Genomic DNA, 18,800 nt, shown 5'->3' with positions numbered 1-18,800 from the left:
GTTGTAGCCTCCATTGGACTCTGTATTCCTTGAGAGCAGGGTCTGTTTTGCCCTTATTGTATTCTCAGACCTTAGCACACAAGCTGGCATATAGTAGGTGCTTAATAAATGCTGACTGACAACTATTTCCCTCTTCCCTTCATTTTATAGATGGGATCCTGAGGCTTGTGGAGGGAAGGTTGCAGAGCTACCAGGTAACCGAGGTGGCCCTAGATACCAGGGGCTCTTTCTTCCACCTAGGTCATAAGATCACAAAATCTAGAGCTTGGAGGGTCCTCAGGGTCATCTGGTCCAGAAAACCTCCCCCCCATCTTACAGAAGAGAAAATAGTAGTCCAAGGAAGCTGAGCTCAGCAAGAGGGTCCACTGAGCTAAGCAAGGAATGTCCACCTGCCCTCTGCCCTGTCAGACCCCAGCGTGGAGTAGAATGTTCACTTCTGGGTGCCATGTTTTAGCAAGGCCACTGATTATTTAATTAAATAGTTCACTGAATCAGTCAACTGTGTTAAAAACTTACTCTGGCCAGGCAGTGTGCTGAGCACAGCACCGGACATACAAAGAAAGGCAGAAATTCATGCCTGCCCCCAGGCAGCCTATGTTCTAATTGGGAGAAAGAGCACACAAACAGCTATGGAGTTGTAAGAGATAAGTGTAAATGGGAGAGAATCTCAGAGAGAACGTTCATTCCCCAAGCAACTCTAAGACAAATAGATGTGCCCTGATCCACAACCAGTGGATGTGATGCAGTCACACAGACATGGCCAAACTCACACAGACAGAAGTCAGATTTGTGTGTGCACACACATGCAAGCATACAGGCGCTCAAAACTCACAAAGTCAGACACATACACTCGACCATGAAAAAACAGAGACAGACACTCAGATGGAGTGAGGAGATCTCTTTCTTAGAACTGACCCCAATCCCTCTTACTGTGGGTAAGCTGCTGCAGTAGGGAGGGGAGAAGATCCGTTCCAAAGGCAGCTGAGGTCTGGAGGGTATGATTTGGGGATCCAGAGGGCCAGCTCAAGGGAAGTGATTCAGGGATAAATGCCACCCACCTACAGATGTCTGGGTAATATATATTTGCCCCCTCCCACAAAAAAAGAAAAGAAAAAACACACATGGAATGAATTCCCCCCCCTTCCCTTCCCTACCCCATTGAGGGTGAGGTGGGGGAATCACCTCATCCCCCCACATGATGCTACATTAACAAAATGAGACAGATGTTCAAAACATCTGGATACCAGTGAGATCACTAGATTAAGACTCTGGAGTAACAGTAATTTGGTAGATATTTGGGGGGAGGGGAAGGATTGGGGGCTGAGAGTTCTGAATTCCTCCCCAGCGTAGCCAACAGTCAGATCATTCCCCTCTTCCCCCCAAAACCTGTACTCCCCCCAGGCACTGAGAGAAGCCTCCAGATTTGGCTGGGGATTCTCCCTCCCCCCACTCTCCCCTTTCCCCACCTTCCCCCCCCACCCTAATTCCTCCCCAGGACCAGAATGTCTGGGACACTTTCCATGAGGCTAACTAGCAGACCGATCAGCTCCCCGGCCTAGAGGTGACTTCAAAGCTCGCCCTAATCCCGGGTGACATTTAAAGACAGACGATGTTTGTTTTTTTATGACCCGGATCAAAGCCGGGAGTTTTATAAATAACCCTCATAAAAGCAGAGGGTCTTGTAAAGTTAAACAATAAGTCACCCAAAGTGTGATGTCTTTAGGGAAGGGAAGGAAGCAGGGGCTCAGCTGGCCCCTCGGAGTCCTGGGGGAGGGGCGGTCTGGCTCCCATCAGTCACCACTGGAAGGAGGCTTAATGGAGGACAGGCTCTTCCTGCGTCCCAGCTATGGGAGAGGCCAGAATGGGGCTAAGGCAGGGCTGAAACTTGTCACCAGGTGGCCAATGTCAGAGCTGGGAGGGGCCTTAGAACTTGGAGTGTCAGGGCTGAGAGGGGGCTTAGAACAGGGGATGTCAGGGCTGGGAGGGCCTGGATTTGCCACTAACCAGTTCACTGAATGACCTTTGACGAATCTCCTTTCTTTGGGCCTCAGTCTCTCTATCTGTAAAATGAGGAGGTCGGATGAAATAATATCTAAGGTGTTTTCCAGTACTAGCATTCTACATTGTAAGATCCTTTGAGGCCCTGTCTTATGAAAGAATTCAATTCAATTTAACAAACATTTATTGGACCAGATAATCTCCCAATTCCCTTCTAACTCAGGTGCTCTATAATTCCACTCTTTTCTCTCCATTTGGGGCAGGCCTGATCCTCAGAGATGCTGACAGGTGCCCCTGCCCTGAATAAGGGCCTTACCTTATCCCATCCCCCAGAGTCTCATTTCTACCCTGACCTCATTAAAGACTGTGACCTGAAAGGAAGGGTCCCTGGGGGCGGATGACTCCATCCCAAAAAAAGAAAGTGATAATGGGGTTCAGTCACTTCGTTAAGGCCATGCCTAATTGGCATCAGCCCTGGGGAAGCGTGCTACTTTCTCAGAGACAATCTGACCATCCTGAAAATGCAACCCAGGGCCCAACCTGGCCACGTGGGCTCTCTCTTCCCCAGGGCCTCAAGACACTCAATGCCTTTCTCTCCTTCCATCTTCTCTCTCATTCTCTTACCCTGACTTCTTGGCTATTTCAGTGTAGACAGAATCCATTTAAACAATATTTTTAAAGTGGCCTCTGTACATCAAACACTGCTAAATTTAGAGGATTTGAGGAAAAGTGAAAACAGTCCCTTTCTTTAAGGGGTGGAGGAGACATTATATACAAATCAGATATAGATGGAAGGAGCTGCAGGCAATGTCAGAGGGAAGGTCTTGGGGTGAAGGACCACCAGCAGGGGCTTCTTGAAGAAAGTGAGATTTTAGCAAACCAGGAGATCACTGGGAGGAGGTAGAGCATTCAAGGCATGGAGTGGAGCTAGTGAATATGCCTGGGCCTGGGAGGCAGAAATGTCTCCAGGGAGGAAAATCAGTGGAAGCCGGTGTGTCTGGATCTTTGAGTCCATGGAGGAAAGTTGTAAGATAAGTAAATACAAGATCTATTGACAATAAATATAACAGGCAGGGGGTGGGGTGGAGAGTAACATGAGAGAGATCCAGGAAAGCCACCATCTTGTCAGAAGTATTGGGAAGGGGGAGGGAAGACAGGGGTTCCAAGAGACAGGGATGAGGAGAGACCCCCTTCTTGCCATAGGGAAAAATCTGTGCAAAGTCCTGGAGGTGGGAAATGGGCATGGGGTGAGTAAGGCATTAGTATGGTAAGGAGGCATGCCATGGTGACCATGGGGGAGCATGCTCTGGAAAGAGTCATATGGAATCAGCCTAGAGAGAGAGGCTGGACCCAAATGGGGAAGTGTTTCAAACGTCAAAAGAATTTATTTATTTGTCCTCAGGGCAATAGGGAGTCATAGGAGAGGAGTGGCATGGTCAGGGAGATGGGTTCCCATCTTTCTCCCTAAGTAATCCTGGCTCTTCAACTACCAGCTGATCTGACCAAGAGGCTTGACAGGAGTGGGAGGGGATGGGTGCCTCTGTTTCCAAACCTTGGGTAGGCCATAGATGCACTAACCTCTGCACGTAGTGGGCTACTGCCTTCTTGTCTTGAATCTTCCTGTATCATGGAAATAGGGAAGGGATGATTACCTCCATGTTGCAGATAAAGAAACTGAGGCTCAGAAGTCCCTGGCCTACATAGGATGACACAGCGTGTATGGAGCAGTGTCAGAAATGCTGAGGTGAACAGGATGGAATCTGGTCAGGATGTCTAAAGTCTTAGTCCTGGCCGGGTTTGAAATTTGAATTTACACTGCAGCAAATGAGTGTGGCCAGAAAGGACACTTTAAGGGGGTTCAGGTGGGGTCCTGCCCATGAGGGCTAGGAGATAATAGGGGGTATTACCCAAGGAAGGAACAGAATCTGTTAATGTGGACATCTTTCATGATTAAATGAGATTTCCATGGTTAGGTAAAGATTATATAGATGGTGATAGCTTTGAGGTCTGCAAAGCACTTACATCTTCACAACAACCCTGAAAAGTAGGATCCAGTATTATCCCCATTGTACAGATGGAGCCACAGATGCAAGAGAAGGAGTGACTTGCCCAAGGGTCACATAACTAGGAAGGCATTATTTGAACTTGTGTTCCTGACATCAAATCCAGCCCTCTGTCCCACTGTGTCACCTACCTGCCTCTAACTCTATGTGAAGGATGCTTTCCTCACAACACCTCTGCAAGACAATGTGAAGAACCCCATATTACAGATGAACAAACCAAGGTTCAGAGACATTAAATGACTCCTCCATGGTCCCAGAGTTAATAAAAAGTATCATCAGGGTTCCATCCACCCCAGAATTCTAGAACAATATGCCTCATAGAATTCTATAATCCCAGAATTCTGTAGTCTAAGAATCCTAAGAATGTGGTCCCCATCCCCCACAGTTCAGTTTCTATCCTTCCCACACCCCCAGCCCCCAAACACACAGGCATTGAGGCTCAGTGAGCTCCAGACACAGCAGCTGGTCAGCACCATTCTGTTTTCTGGGGGGATCATTTATCATACCAAGGGGGGTGTCTCTGCCTGGGGGTCCCCAGGGACCGCTCTTCCGTGGACCTAGCTGATTGAAATCCAGGGCGGGCACAGGCTCTGAACAGGGAAGCTATCCCCGGGTTGCTAAAATAAATAATAAAGAAGGCAGGAGACACAAATCTACCACTAATTACTAACTATCTCCTGATTAAATGGGGTGCGTAAATAAATATTTAAACTCGGAAAATAAATCGCAGAGAGGTGTGCTGAGGTTAGCTGCTCCTCCTGTCCCAGAAGCCAGTGGCTGACATTTTCATTTTTTTTCCTCTCTGGATCTCTAGAGTCCTGCTTTTCCTAGAAAGCTGGGTAGAACAAAGGGAGGAGCCCTGAGCTGGGAGTCAGGAGACCTGGGTTCAAGTCCTGGTTTGATCACTAACCCATGACAAATGAGAATAAGATGTTGTCCCAGTTTTCAAAAAAAGAAACTGAACAGGACCTGCAAAATATAGCAAACTTGATTTCAATTCTTGGAAAAAAAACTCTAGGACAGATGATTAAAGGGATGGTTGGCAAACAAGTAGAAAGGGAAGTGTTGATCACAGAAAGACAATGTATCTTCTTCCAGAACAGTTCATACCAGACTAACCTCATTTCCTTATTTGACAGGATTACTAAACTAGTTGGTGAGGAGAATGTTGTGGTTACAGTTCACTTAGATATTAGCAAAGCTAAAATTCAGTATCGTGTTCTCTTCTTGGGGAGATGAAGTGATGAAGATAAGACAGTAATATGAGATGGATTCAGAAATGGTAATGGCTGGTTCAAAGAATGGTTCCATACCAAGATGGCAGGAGGTCTCCAATAACTATGCCAGGGTTCTCTGCTTGTCCTTGTGTTACACAATCTTCTTATTAACTTAAATAAAGGCATAGATTAACATATTCATAGAATTTGGAAGAGGACACAAAGCTGGGAGGGATAGTTAAGACAGAGCCAGCATCCAAAAGGACCTAGAGCATAAGTCAGTCAGTCAAGAAACATTTACTGAGCACCTACTCTGTGCCGGCACCATGCTAAACACGGAGTTGTAAAAAACAATATTAAATTCAGTGGAGATAAATGTAAAAACTTTCCTTTGGGTACCAAAAAGTCAAACTCCCAAGTATAAGCACACTGATTAAATTCCCTGAAGTTAAATGTAAAGACTGTTACTTGGTTACCAAAAGCTAGCTTCCCAAGTACAAGATGAGGGGGGCATAATCAGACATCAATTGTTCTGAAAATGATCTGGGGGGTCTTAGTGGATGTGCAAGTTCAACATCAAGCAGTGTTATATGGTGACCAAAAAAAAAATCTCAGGTGACCTTGGGTTGTGTCAAGAGAGGTATACCTTCCAAGAATGGGGAGTTGAGTGTACCCAGGGCACATTGTACCTTGCCCTTTTTAGACTTTATTTAGGGTATTATTCTGAGTAGCATCATTCGGGGGGACATTAATAAGCTCAAGGGTTTCCAAGAAGGTGAAGGACCTTAAGATTACATCATATGAAGACTGGTTGAAAGAACAGAGGATGTTAAGTTGGGAGAAGGGAAAACTCAGAGGGCATATGACAGTTGAATCCATCATCTCCAACTTGGCAATCCCAGCTCTATCAGGAACCACTCATCACGTAGCAGCCTTGTCACTGTCTGCCACTCAAGGCCATATTCTGCTTGAGGAGACGGTGCTCTTGGTACAGAGGGGAAGTCTCCTGGAGAAACAGAAGTCCTCTTCTCCAGGACCTGGATGGTGAGACCCATAGACAAGTGCTCAACTCAACTAGAGGTTAATTCAGTTTGAATCCTGAGGATCTAAGGCCATTCTGGTGGAGGAGGAGGTGGCAGGCTAGTGGGAAGCACATAGGGTAGAAGGAGTGTATGGTAATTAAATAAATAAAACCTGGATTAGGTTTCTAAAAACTGGGAGATGAATCAGTCTTGCTATTTACTTCCTGTTTGACCTTGGGCAACCAAGATTTTCCTTTTTCCCACCCTTTGTTTCTTCATCTGTAAAATAATTCCCTCTACATTCCGTGATCTGATGAGTCTATTCCAGAGGAGGGTCTCTCAGAGACCTCAAAGTCCAGTACAAATGAATGAATGAATGAATTTTATTCAAGTATTAATTCATTTAAAAAGCATTTATTAAGCACTTACTAGGTGCTAAAGGCTGGACACCCAAACAGAAAAGGAAAACGGTCCCTAATCTCAAAAAGCTCTCCTTCTAATGGGGGGGTAGAGGAAGACCCCCCCATATGAGATTAGATAGAAAGGTATCCCATGACTGGGAGGGCGCAGCCACAAAGCAGATGGCAGTGCATCTCCTTTAGTATCATTTTCACTGATAAAATCATATCTCTTTCTGATGGGGATCCACTTGATAGTGCCAAGGACTTGGGTGGGCAGTGAGAACTCCATTTCCCAGTCCTCGGTAGCTGTGGCTGCTAAAATACTTGCAGAGACAACCATCAGGTCATATCTCCAAAAGAGGTGCACTGTGGGATGTGGATGACAACTTCAGGGGTTGGGCTGACTTACATAATATTGAGCAAATCCCTTAATTTCCTTGGACCTCAGTTTCCTCAAGTATAAAAGGAGATGGTCCCCAAGAAACCTCTAACATTAAGTCTTTGATGTTGCTGTAATCCTCCCAGCTCCGAATCTATGATTCTAGGCTGTATCTAGACAGCTTGTTTATAGTCCTGACTGAAGGCAGGGGGACGTCTCCTATGACCCCTGACTGCTTTCTTTCCTAAGATTCCCTTTGTGGTTATTTTGACAGCAGGGCCTAGCATGCTGGGGCTTCAGGGAGGAGAGGGATGGAGGAAGGGCTATGGCATTCTCTAAACGCAGGGTTCTGAACCATCTCCAACTAGAGTTGAGTGGAGGTCATGATGGAGGTGGTGGGGATGACTTGACAAGCTTGTCACATGCTGCTTCCTGTGTCTCTCTCTCTCTCAGGGTGCCTTGCTGATTCAGCTGGGATGGCTTGCCTACCCTGTGGCCATCTCACATATATATTCATTTGCCTCTTGTCTAGCTCATTCATCGCCTTACATCCCGTCCATCTAGTCCATCCCCCTGCCTCCAATCCATCTCATTCATTCTCTCACCTCTGGGCTGTAGAAGCCCAGACATAAGAGGTCTGTCTAATTCTTTTAGATAGTAATCTTCACTTATTAGCTCATCCTTCCATAAGGAAAAAACTCCTAGAGCTCTGTATAAGGGGAGCAGGGATTGGAAGGAGGGGGAGATGCTAGTGAAGGGACCCCTACCTGAACAGCTCTGCCTATTGTGACCAGGGTTTGAAACCCAAATCAATTTCTAGGGTCCCTATTGGAAGACACTAGACTAGCTGCCCATGCACTCAGAAGGGAGGCATGTGCTGGGGCAGCCTGGGCTGATGACCCCATCCCTCCAGTGGGCATCCTCCAGTTGGTGTCTGAGTGGCAGCCGGGCTTGGGGCTAGATGGGAAAGCAGGCAGGAAGCTGTGATCCAGCCTATCGATGGCAGGGGCCAATCAATGCTATCTCTCTGGGCCATGCTTGGGTAACCATTGATTTCTGCTGCTGTTTGTTAACTCTCTGTTTATGTAATGCCTGAACTTTGCACAACTGAACCATTTAATGTGCAGGAGGGGGCCCTGTTGCCATGAAAACAGCTCTACAAATGACAAGCCTGAGTGTGGCTGAATGTATTCTAACCTTGATAAGTCAATAACTTTTCTTATAAAGGGAGACCTGGGGCAGCCAATCTGGGGAAGGGGGGGGGGATGCCAGTGGGGGGTGGTGAATTGTCTGTCTTTCCACTCACCTTAATCGCTGCAAAGGTCCCTGAAGCTCCAGCATGCTGGGCCCTGCTGTGAAAATAACCACAAAGAGAATCTCAGGAAAGAAAGTAGTCAAAGGTCATAGGGGACATCCCCCTGCCTTCAGGCAGGACTATAAATGAGCTGTCTAGATAGATTTGAAGCTGGGAAGAGTCCAGCAGCATCAGAGACCTAAAGTTGGAAAGGATCTTAGAGATCACCTCATTTTACACTTAAGTGAGGCCCAGGGAAGTTAAGGGATTTACCCAAAATTGTGCAAGTAAGTAATTGTAGAGATGGGATTTGAGCCCTGGGTTTGTAAGTCCCAGAGGTCACCCAGACAGAGACAGGATTCAAACCCGGATCCTGCAGCTCCTGAGTGAATGCTTGTTTCACTATAATGTACTTGCCTGTGTGCACTGAGCTTGGGGGATGGTAAAGGAGATGGTGAGTCTTCCATACTTTCCAAAACCTGGGCCTCAGTTTCCCTTAGCTACAAATTGAAGATGTTGATCTCTACGGTCCCTTCTGTCCTAGCAAGTCTATAATTCTAGGGGTGGGTGTGTGTGTGTGTGTGTGTGTGTGTGTGTGTGTGTGCGTGTGCGCGCGGGCACACAAGCAGTAAAACTAGGATCAATTTTCTCTTTCTCACTTCTTCCCATTTCCCTTAGTGCCCTCCCTCTACCCACAGCTCACCAGCTGTACTTTGTGCCTCCCCTTCCCCCACTCTGAGCCCCTCCCCCTCAGCCCTCTTCTTTTCCTTCCCCCATCAAAGGCCCCAGGAGCATTTCAAGGTAGCACAGGTGGGGGGCTTCCCTTGGTGAATAATGATATTATGGGGTATGTGTGTGTGTGTGCGTGTGTGTGTGTGTGCGCACGTGTGTGTGTGTGTGTGTGTGTTTCCCGAGGAGTATAAAGAGCTCTTTCTTTTCTGCTTATTAATAGCCCTGATTAAATTATCTCAGAAAAAATCTAAGTGCTGCTCACCAATGGGAAATGTCTTCTCATCTCTGGCCTAGATTGTGGCAAGGAGGGCAGGGGAAAAATAAGTCTGCTGGCCTTCAACGAGGGGAAGGATGTAAGGAGAAGGGCAGAGAGGACATGGAGATTAAGTACCCTGGAGCCAGCTCAAGTTCTGAGACCTCCTAGGGCCACTCCTGGAAAGGCCTGGTGCCTGGTCTCAAAATTCCTAATGAGGTGGGCATGGGAGGGGAGGAAGGGCAGGTCTTAGATCTCATTCCACCTACCTCCCAGCCCCATGATTGCCCTCTGGGCTCTCCATAAGGTCCGGATATGAGCCTGAGCTCATTCCACTGCTCAAGTCATGCCCTCAGATCACCACCTTCTACCCCCCTCCCTAATCCTCAGCCTTCCAAGACATTTCTTCTCTCCTCTCACTACATCAGGAATATTAAAATCATAACTCTAGACCTGGAAGCAACCTCAGAGGCCAGCCAGTCTAATCCCCTTGTTTTTGTTGGTAGAGAAAATGAGGCCCAAGGAAGTGAAATGACATGGTCAAGGACACTCAAGACTTCCAGGCCCAGATAGTGCTGGAACAGAAACCTCTCATCTTTTAATGATTCTTGGATTGTGACTTTAAAGATGGGAAAGACCTCACAGTCACTGAGCCCAACCTCATTTTATAGAAAAAGAAGCTGAGACTCAGAGAGGTTGACTTGTCCAAGGTCACTAAGACAGAAAGCAACCGAGCTGGGATCAAACCCAGGTCCTCTGACTCCCTACATTCTTTCCAAAGTGCCACAGTGACTTTCTGAGATCACCCCACCCCCACTTGGATCCCCTTGCCCTCCATCCTGAGCAAACAGGACAGCTCCTTCCCTCCTTGCCTGGAAGTTTCCCCCGACCAACCGTAGCAAATCCATCTTGACATGTCTCCCTCCTAATGCTGAGTTATAGGCTGGGGAGATAGAGCAGCCGGCTAGTTTAGAGCCTGGGGCAGGCACAGGAGATGAGGGGGTGAGGGAAGGGGACACTGGGGAGAGAGAGAGAAGGAAGACATTGGCAGGAAACCAGAGGAGCCCTTGGTCTCTGGATCAGTCAGTGACTTGCTTTCTCTCTCTTGCAGTGACCTCAAGGATCTGTTCTCTGTGTGTGTGTGTGTGTGTGTGTGTGTGTGTGTGTGTGCGTGCATGCGTGCGTGCGTGTGCGTGTGCGTGTGTGTGTGTGTGTGTGTGTGCATCTCTGGGTGGATTTGCATATGGGTGTGTCTCTGTGTGGATTCAACCTAGTTCAACAAAGGTTTAGCTACATCACGCACTGGGTGCAGATTCCTATGCTCTGCCATGGAGATACAAGGATGAAGAGCAGACCGGTTCCAACACTGGAGGAGGAAGGGCCAGATGCCCAAGACCCAGTGTATCCCTGTTCCCTGTGGGCAGAATCTCTCTCTAGGCAAGTGGCCCCCAACGGTGTGCATTAGAGGGTCCTCTCTTATACCCAACTTAGGAATTGATTAAATGATCCTCAATCAATGATTTTTGATATTCAACTTGGGAAGGGGGAAGGTTAAAGTAGCATTATAATTGTGCTGATTTTTTTTCCTCCATATCCATTAGAATTCCAGAAAGAATTCCTCCTCCCAGCTCAGATAATCTCTCCCTGCCAGGTCAGAGAGACATTTCTCTGTGCTAAGATCCTTTCCAGCTCTGACTTTCTTTGCCCAGAGGTCCTTTCCAGCTTTTATTTGTCTACCCTGAGGACCTGTCCAACTCTGACATTCTCTATTTTAAGATCCTTCCAGCTCTGACCATTCTCTAGTTCTAAGGCCCCTCCCAGTTCTGACATTCTGGGTTCTATGGTCTTTAGCTCTGACATTCTCTGTTGTAAGGCTCCCCCCCACCACCACCAGCTGCAGCATTCTGTCTTCTAAGGTCCCTCATAGATCAAATATTCTGGCTTTGCTTTAAGTAGGACCTAAAACACTGACCTGCTCAGAAATCCCAGATCAGCCCAGCTGTGGGTTTCCCAGGGTCCTTTGGGAAAGCTGACCAGTGACCTCTCTAGCCACCATCTCTCTCTTTCCAGATTGCCTTCATTTCCCTTCTGCCAGGGCCATCTGGGTAGCTAGAGTGCCTGCCCTCCCTCCCCTCCCTGCCTGGGCTCAGGTCACATGCTCACCTGCTGCTCACTCCCCACCTGTCAGAATCCCCCACGTTCCACATCACACTCATCTCCACAGCAACCACTTGTGATGTCACATGCAGAGGCTGGAGGGGAGGGGAGGGGAGGGGAGGGGAGGAGGCAGCTGGAGTGGCTGAGCTCCTGAGGCAGAGACAGATCCTGTTTCCAGGTAAATATCCCCCAAGGGGCTGGATGGGGGGAAATAGAGCAAGGAAAGAAAGAGAGAGAAACTAAAAGGTTCTAGGGAATCTCAGCTCAGCACTTTTCCCGAGAGGGGAGATTCAACCATCTCAGCACTGACCTGAAACAAGGGCAGTTTCTGCCCTAAATAAATGCAGATGTGTCTTATATGGAGGCTTAGCACCAGGTAGATAGATTTTTTTCAGCCACAGGACCCCCTCTCCCCCCAAGACCATCTCCTAAAGTCATTGAGTGATCATGGAGGAAAAACACCACACTATGCCAAAACAGATCACACATAGATCCTGGAAGCAGTGAGCCTTGTGAATTACAATGGGAAGGGTGCTGGAGTCAGAAAATCCGGGTTCAAATCCTGGTTCTGCCCGGGTAGTGGAGCAAGGCATTTAATCTCTCTAGTCCTCAGTTTCCCTCTCTGTAAAATAAGGAGAGTTGGATCACATGGCCTCTAGGGTTCCTTCTAGCTCTGTTTATTAACTCAAGAAGATAGTCCCCTATGATCTTAGGATCCTGGACCAATGTGCTTTACAACAGACCTTACTTTCAACTGTCCTAAGAGTAGGGCATTTTCTTTCTTTTATTTTTTTCCCTAAACAGGCAATATAACTGAACCTCTTGCCTTAATAGGAGATAAATGTAAACTCCTTGAGAATAAAGATGAAAGCATTTATTTTTGCCACCCCCCAGTACCTAGCATGGTGCCTGACAGATAGTACATGCCAGAGTCTGAGTCAGAAAGATAGGAGTTCAAGTTCCACTTTTGACGTCTACCGGTTGTGAGATCCACCTTGGACAAGTCACAATTTTTCAGGGCTTTAGGCACCACGATAAGGCACACACAATTGCTGTTCTGCATTGACTGGGGATGGGAAGGGATTTCCTCACAAGGAGTTCCCACATGTGTGAAACTCCAGGTCTATAACAAAAAAATTCCAACACTATTGTTGCCCTATCTAATGACCTTATCTCAGTTCTTATCCATGAATTCTCTGCAGCCTCCAACGTGATGGATTATCTCCTTCTTCTGAATCCTCCCTCCTTTCTGAGTTTTGGTGACACTGTTCTCTCCTGGTTCTCCTCCTACCTGCCTGAGCACTCCTTCTCAGCCTCCTTTGATGGATCTTCATCCAGGTCAAGGTCATTAATTGTAGAGTCCCAGGACTGTGCTGTTAAATATTTAACTACCAACTCCCAATATATATATATGTATATATGTGTGTGTGTGTGTATACAGACTTAAAAAATTTCTCCATCCTTTCTTAAGTCTAGATAATCAACAAAACAACAAATTCAGCCCTGATTTATAGAATCTGCCAACTTCCAAGATACAAGTGCTCACACTGAAAATGGAACAATCACCTCTCAGGAGCACTCACTCCAACATATTCCTGAGTATCCTGGGCTCTCTTCTTTCTTATTTCCTTCTAAACTTTCTCTGTGGGTGAATTCAAGTCAGTAAGCATTTATTAATAACCTACTGTATTCAGGGCACTGTACTAAATGCTGGAAATTTGTTTTTAAAGGCATAAACAAGGTCTCTAGCTTCAAGGAGCTATAATCTATCAGGGAAGCCAACACATACCTGCAAGTTCTGTACAGAAGACATTAGAGATAATTAACAGAGGGAAGACACCCAAGTTAAAGGGGAATGGGAAAGGCTTCATGCAGAAGGTGGGATTTTAGCTGAGATTTGAAGGAATCCAGGGAAGCCAGTTCCCCTGGGTCCAATTATTATCTGTGTGCTACTGATTCTCAGATCTACCTATCCAGCCCTAACCTCTCTTCTGACCTCCAGTATTGGATCTTTAACTGCCTGTTGGACTAATGATGTCCAAAATCTGACTGATGATGTCCCATAGGTATCTCAAGCTCAAAATCTTCAAAACTGAACTTATTATCTTCCCCCCCAAATCCATTTTTCTTCCAAATTTCCCTATTAATGTTGAGGGCACGACCATCCTCCAGGTCACCCAGAGGCGCACAGTCTCTGTCTCATTCTCAATTCATCTCTTGCACTTACCCTATATGTTTAATCTGGTAACAAGGTTTGTTTCTGCCTCCTCTTTCATAACATCTCTAGTGTACACCCCTTCTCCCCACTCATATATTCATCACCCTACTTCAGGTCCTCATCACCTTCTGCCTGTACTATTGCAATAATGTTCTAATAGCTGTCTCACTCTCTTCTTCTAGTTACCTTCCAAAGTGAGTTCCCTAAAGATTTGACTTCATTACTACCATACTCATTAAACTTCAGAGGCTCCCTATTACCTCCAAGATCAAAAATGAAATTCTTTATTTGGCATTTAAAGTCCTTCACAACCATATCTTCCCATCTTTTTGGTGTTCATACTTCTTGCACCTCTTTATATACTCTCCAGTCCAGTTACACTAGACCATTTGCTGTTTTTCCCATATTATACTACATTCCCCAGTTCTATGCCTTTTCACTGGCTGTCCCCCATCCCTGGAATGCTCTTCCTTCTCACTTTGCCTTCTCACTTCCCTGCCTGCCTGCCTTCCAAACAACCCAAATCTCACCTTCTTCTGCAGGACACCTTTCCCTGACCACCTTGCCCCCCTCCCCAGTGCTTTCTCTCTGATATTACCTAACATTTATACTGTATACATCTTGAATATGCATTTTTTTGCACGTAGCCTCCACTAGAATGTGAGTAGCTTGAGGACAGCAGCATTTTTTTGTCTTTGTCTCCTTAGTGTTTGTGCCTAATCAATATTTGTTTGATGAGCCTCCAAAAGGTTTCATGATTTGCTCAAAAATGTTGTAAAGTGTGTTTTTAAAGTGTGTTTAAGGTGTGTTTGTGTATGTGTCTATATATATATACACACACATACATATATAAAATGTGTGTGTGTGTATATTTGGAGAGCTGATAGCAATGGTAAGCATTACAGCCAGAACACCTCCAGACCCTTGTCTCCAGGACTCTCTCTGTCACTGCACACTAACCCTTGCTCTACCTACCCTGTTTAGCCAATTAAATGAAATAGCAGAAATGCAAATATTTTGAAAGCGGTTCTATAAGTACAAATACCATTTTTATTCAGACTTAATGCAGGAGAAAGGGTACTGGCCTGAGATTCTGGAAACCTGGACTCTCCAAGCTTGTTCTTCAGTTGGCCAGTTCTGTGGCAAGTCACTTCTACCTAAGCCTCAGTTTCCCATCTATAAATGAAAGGTTTAACTAGCTGGTGTCAATAACCTTTTCCGGCTCTAAATCCTCTAACCTCTAAACCCAATGCACTGCCCAAATCTCAGTTTCAGGGTTGGGACAAGGCATCTATGTACCCCAAGGAATCAAGATTTGAAATTTCCAACACTCCTCGTATACCATCCATCAAAGACTTTGAGTCTCTGAGTTGTATGTAGGTTGACATCCCAAAATAAATATCTTCAGGTCATGGAGAGTAGAATTTTCTGGCACTTAAAATGTGCATTTCTAAGAAGTTGCATTAAACACAAACACCTCAACTGTCTCTAAGTGTGACTGCTTGCCTTACCTACTCAAGTCCCAGTTCTGTCCATATTCTCTCATTCTTTACCTCCTCCCTCATCTTGCTACTTTCTCCTTCTGCTTTCCCCAACCCTCCCACAGTCATCTTTCCCCTACCCAGGGATGTGCTGGAACCAGCTCCAATAGGAACTGATCGTGAAATCTTCAGTGTGAGCACTTACCCCCTTGAAAAGCTGCAGTATTGTTTTGTTGATTGTCTAGGCTTAAGAGAGTGGAGAAAATGTTATTAATGCCAATAAAAATGTGCAGTTCCATTTTGGGGGGGAATAGTTAATTGTTAAACATTTACCATTAGACTTCTGTCCCTAGCCCTATCGATAGACAGTGAGCGTAAATTTCGGCTTTCTATAAATAATATCTCTTCTTCAAAAGCACTTTAAGATTTGCAGAGCACGTTACATATATTCTCTCATTTGATCCTCATATCAACCCTGTGAGGTAGATCTTTCAAGGAAAGACCTGAAAATGAAGACAAAATCATGGTCTCCAGTATCAAAGAATGAGACTTTCACCAGCATTGAGAGCCAGTGTCAAGAAAGTGAATAAATCATTTTTATCCCTGCTTCACTCTTGATTTGCTGTGTGACCCATAGCATGATCTAACATCTCTGGGCCTCTGTCTCTTATCTGTAAAGTGGAAAGAATCTTCTTTGCTCCTAGTCTATGTTCTGGGTTGGAGTCTATGGGCCCCTGAGCTCAGTTAGTTAAGGTGTAAGTGCCAGAGGACTTATTTGGACTCCTAAAACGGTCAGATAGCTTAGCTTTGTTTTGAGACCATGGACAGCACCTGAAACAGCCACCATTTCACAGAGATATGTATCACACTAGTTACTAGAGGGTGAGAATGGGAAGGGAGCTAGGTGAAAAATGTAGATAACTACAAGCCAACCAAACCCATAGAGTCAGAGTAGGCTTAGTCAGAAGACTTTATTAGCCAGATATTGAGCCAGTCACTTTCCTTTTCTAAGCTTAGTTTACTCATCTTTTGTGTCGGGTTCATACTACTTATACTATCCTCTTTCATTGAGTGTTACAAGGATAAACTGATGAGATCATGTCTACAAAGCAATTTATGACCCTAAAACCCTGTAGAAATATCAACCATCATTGCAGCTCAGGCTAGGGAAGTCCCAAGGTGTTTGGCAATTCTCATGTTTTACATACATTAGTTTACATACATTAGCTTCAGAACAACCCCATGAGGGAATACTAGGATTATTATCACCATTTTACAGATGAGGAAACTGAGGAACTCTAAAAGTTGACTAACCCATGGTCAGTGAGCATATATTACAGTAGGATTTGAAGTATAAAGTAGAATTAAGTAGCAGAGGGAGGATCTGAACCCAAATCTTCCTGACTCCAAATCCAGTGCTTTTATATATTGTCACAAAGATTATATATATACTTGCTAGCTAAGAATTTGCTAGTACTTATTTACTACCTGTGTGATCTTGGGCAGTTCGTCTAAAAACTCTGAGTCTAGAAGTTTCTTCATCTGTCAAACAAGGAAGTCAATGAGCTAAATGGGTCCCTTCTCACAAATGATCTATAATCCTAGATCTAAGTCAAAGACCAGTTCCTATCTACTAAGATGAATTTTCATGTTTGGAATCCCCCAAGATAATGAAATCAGTGCCTTTTATTATTTTGTTATTATATCCCTGCTTCTGACAAAACCTAGGGTAGTTTTCCTGAAGTACATTTCCTTGATCTGCACTGTGTATTTGGGGTGTGACTCCTGACTGGCTGAGAGAATGCTGAGCTGCAGAATAGCTTAAAGTAAGGAGCAGGGAGGGGACTTGACCTCAGTTTGTGGAATAAATACTTTAAGACGTTAGGTGAGATAGGTCAACAGGGAGAGGAGGCATAGATCTTTGAATGATGGACTGGAGCCCAGGATGGGTAGGAGAAGACAATCTCAGTTCTCTCCCCTTGACCTCCAGTGCCTGCAGTTCTCAAGAATGCTAAGCAGACTGTGCCTTGATGAAATCATTCTCCTGGTTTGAGCTGAGATCTTATCTTGCTCCCAGCTGAAGAGTTCATGTACACTGTGTATTCTCTGGCATATTTGAATCTGTAGAGCCTTTCTGATTTCAGTTTGTTGCCTTCTCTGATAAAGAAGTTTACTACCTATGTGGTATGACCTTTTGTGTGACTCGTGCTTGGTAGGAATGGGCTAAGCTGAGTAAAAAGCTAAATTTCCCTTTAAAGCAATTGGGAAAACAGCTTTCATTCTGAACCCAGACTCATATTCCTAGAGATATCTGAGAGTGATAGACATAATTTTAGGTCAATACCCTTCTTGGAAATAGGAAAAATGGCATACTCCAGTTCTGGATCCTGCCAGTCCATCTTCTAGCTAATCTGTTTGCAGTGCCAGCATGGACCACCCTCCTATCTACAAAGGTGAGTCAGATCTCAGATCAAATATACATAGGTATACATATATACACACAAGTGTATATATGTATATATACACACAACTCATGGGTGGCAGGGGTATATAAATATATGTGTATGTGTGCCCATGCCACCCATGAGCTGTGTTTATTTATTAAACACAATCTACATGTTTATCTTACATTATTACTTGAGGGGTCTGAGGGAACAATCCCAGTATATAAGTAAGTTTTACTGCTGGAGGGTGGTAACAGGATGCTCCTCATATAAGGAGAATAGGACAGGATTACATCAGAGAGGTGAAAGGGATGAGATCATATGTGTGAAGAGTTCTTAGCTGCAGAACTTCAAGGTGACATCTGGACCTTGGAGAGGACTGAGTCAATTTCCCAGCTTCTCCTTGTCCATCTCTCCAAGCCTCAGGAGCAAGAATAGGGCCTTTGTGCTCACAGCTTTTCCTCCATGTACTTCCTCCCAGTTAACAACGGCCATAGATCTACTCACATTTATTTAGAAAATGCTTTAAGGTGTGCGCTGAGCTGATTCCCCAACAACCTCCCTGTTCAGTCTATTTTACAAAATAAAAGACAATTTGAGGCAAGTGATAGCAACAGGACTAGAACACAGGAAAGGGTGGCAATCAGGCTGCTATTGCAGAACTGGTAATACCGGAGAACCCACTGAGCTGCAGTATCTTGGGCATCCTCTGAGGGTTGGTAAAAACAATAAAATAAAATAAATGCCCCAAAGACAGGAAATACAAGTACCAGGACGCCTCGCTCCGTCGTCCTGGTCATTCTCGACCCGGCGTGGCCGCAGTGCACCTTGGGAGTGGTAGTCCTCGCGGCGTCGGCTTGCTTGAGGTGTGGAGGTCGGGGCTGGAGAGCCGCCCTACTGGTCTTTGAATTTTGCCGCGAAAAGAACGCGTGGCGGCCCCTGGCCCCGCCCCTCCCGGGACGCGGCGGCGCGTCACCCTGGTAACCGCCTCTCGGCCGCAGCCGATTGGCTGTCCCCGAGGGGGAGGGTGGGGGGCGAGCCTCGGCGACCGCTGCTGGGGCTGGCGCTTGTCAGTCGGGCGGGAGCGGAGCTGCGGAGCGGAGGCCGGCCGGCTGCTAGCGCCGCGGTAGCTGAGTCGGGG

At 45.8% G+C, this 18,800-nt stretch overlaps 1 protein-coding gene across 1 annotated transcript in view; it reads right to left on the bottom strand.

Moving 5' to 3' along the window:
- LOC140502163 (uncharacterized) overlaps nucleotides 1–18,459 on the bottom strand; it is a 48,967-nt gene extending 30,508 nt beyond the window's left edge. The window contains exons 1-6 of the mRNA XM_072606494.1: nucleotides 18,430–18,459; nucleotides 11,523–11,611; nucleotides 11,332–11,460; nucleotides 8,387–8,432; nucleotides 3,577–3,618; nucleotides 2,005–2,060 (exon numbers count right to left, since the gene is read on the bottom strand). Of these exons, the coding sequence (XP_072462595.1) occupies nucleotides 2,005–2,060; nucleotides 3,577–3,618; nucleotides 8,387–8,432; nucleotides 11,332–11,460; nucleotides 11,523–11,611; nucleotides 18,430–18,459 (392 nt within the window). The remainder of the gene's footprint in view (nucleotides 1–2,004; nucleotides 2,061–3,576; nucleotides 3,619–8,386; nucleotides 8,433–11,331; nucleotides 11,461–11,522; nucleotides 11,612–18,429) is intronic.
- Nucleotides 18,460–18,800: the final 341 nt, after the last annotated feature.

The sequence above is a fragment of the Notamacropus eugenii genome, chromosome 4 (assembly GCF_028372415.1).
Source record: "Notamacropus eugenii isolate mMacEug1 chromosome 4, mMacEug1.pri_v2, whole genome shotgun sequence".
Classification (NCBI taxonomy): Eukaryota; Metazoa; Chordata; class Mammalia; order Diprotodontia; family Macropodidae; genus Notamacropus; species Notamacropus eugenii.
This window is presented reverse-complemented; position numbering and strand designations above follow the sequence as displayed.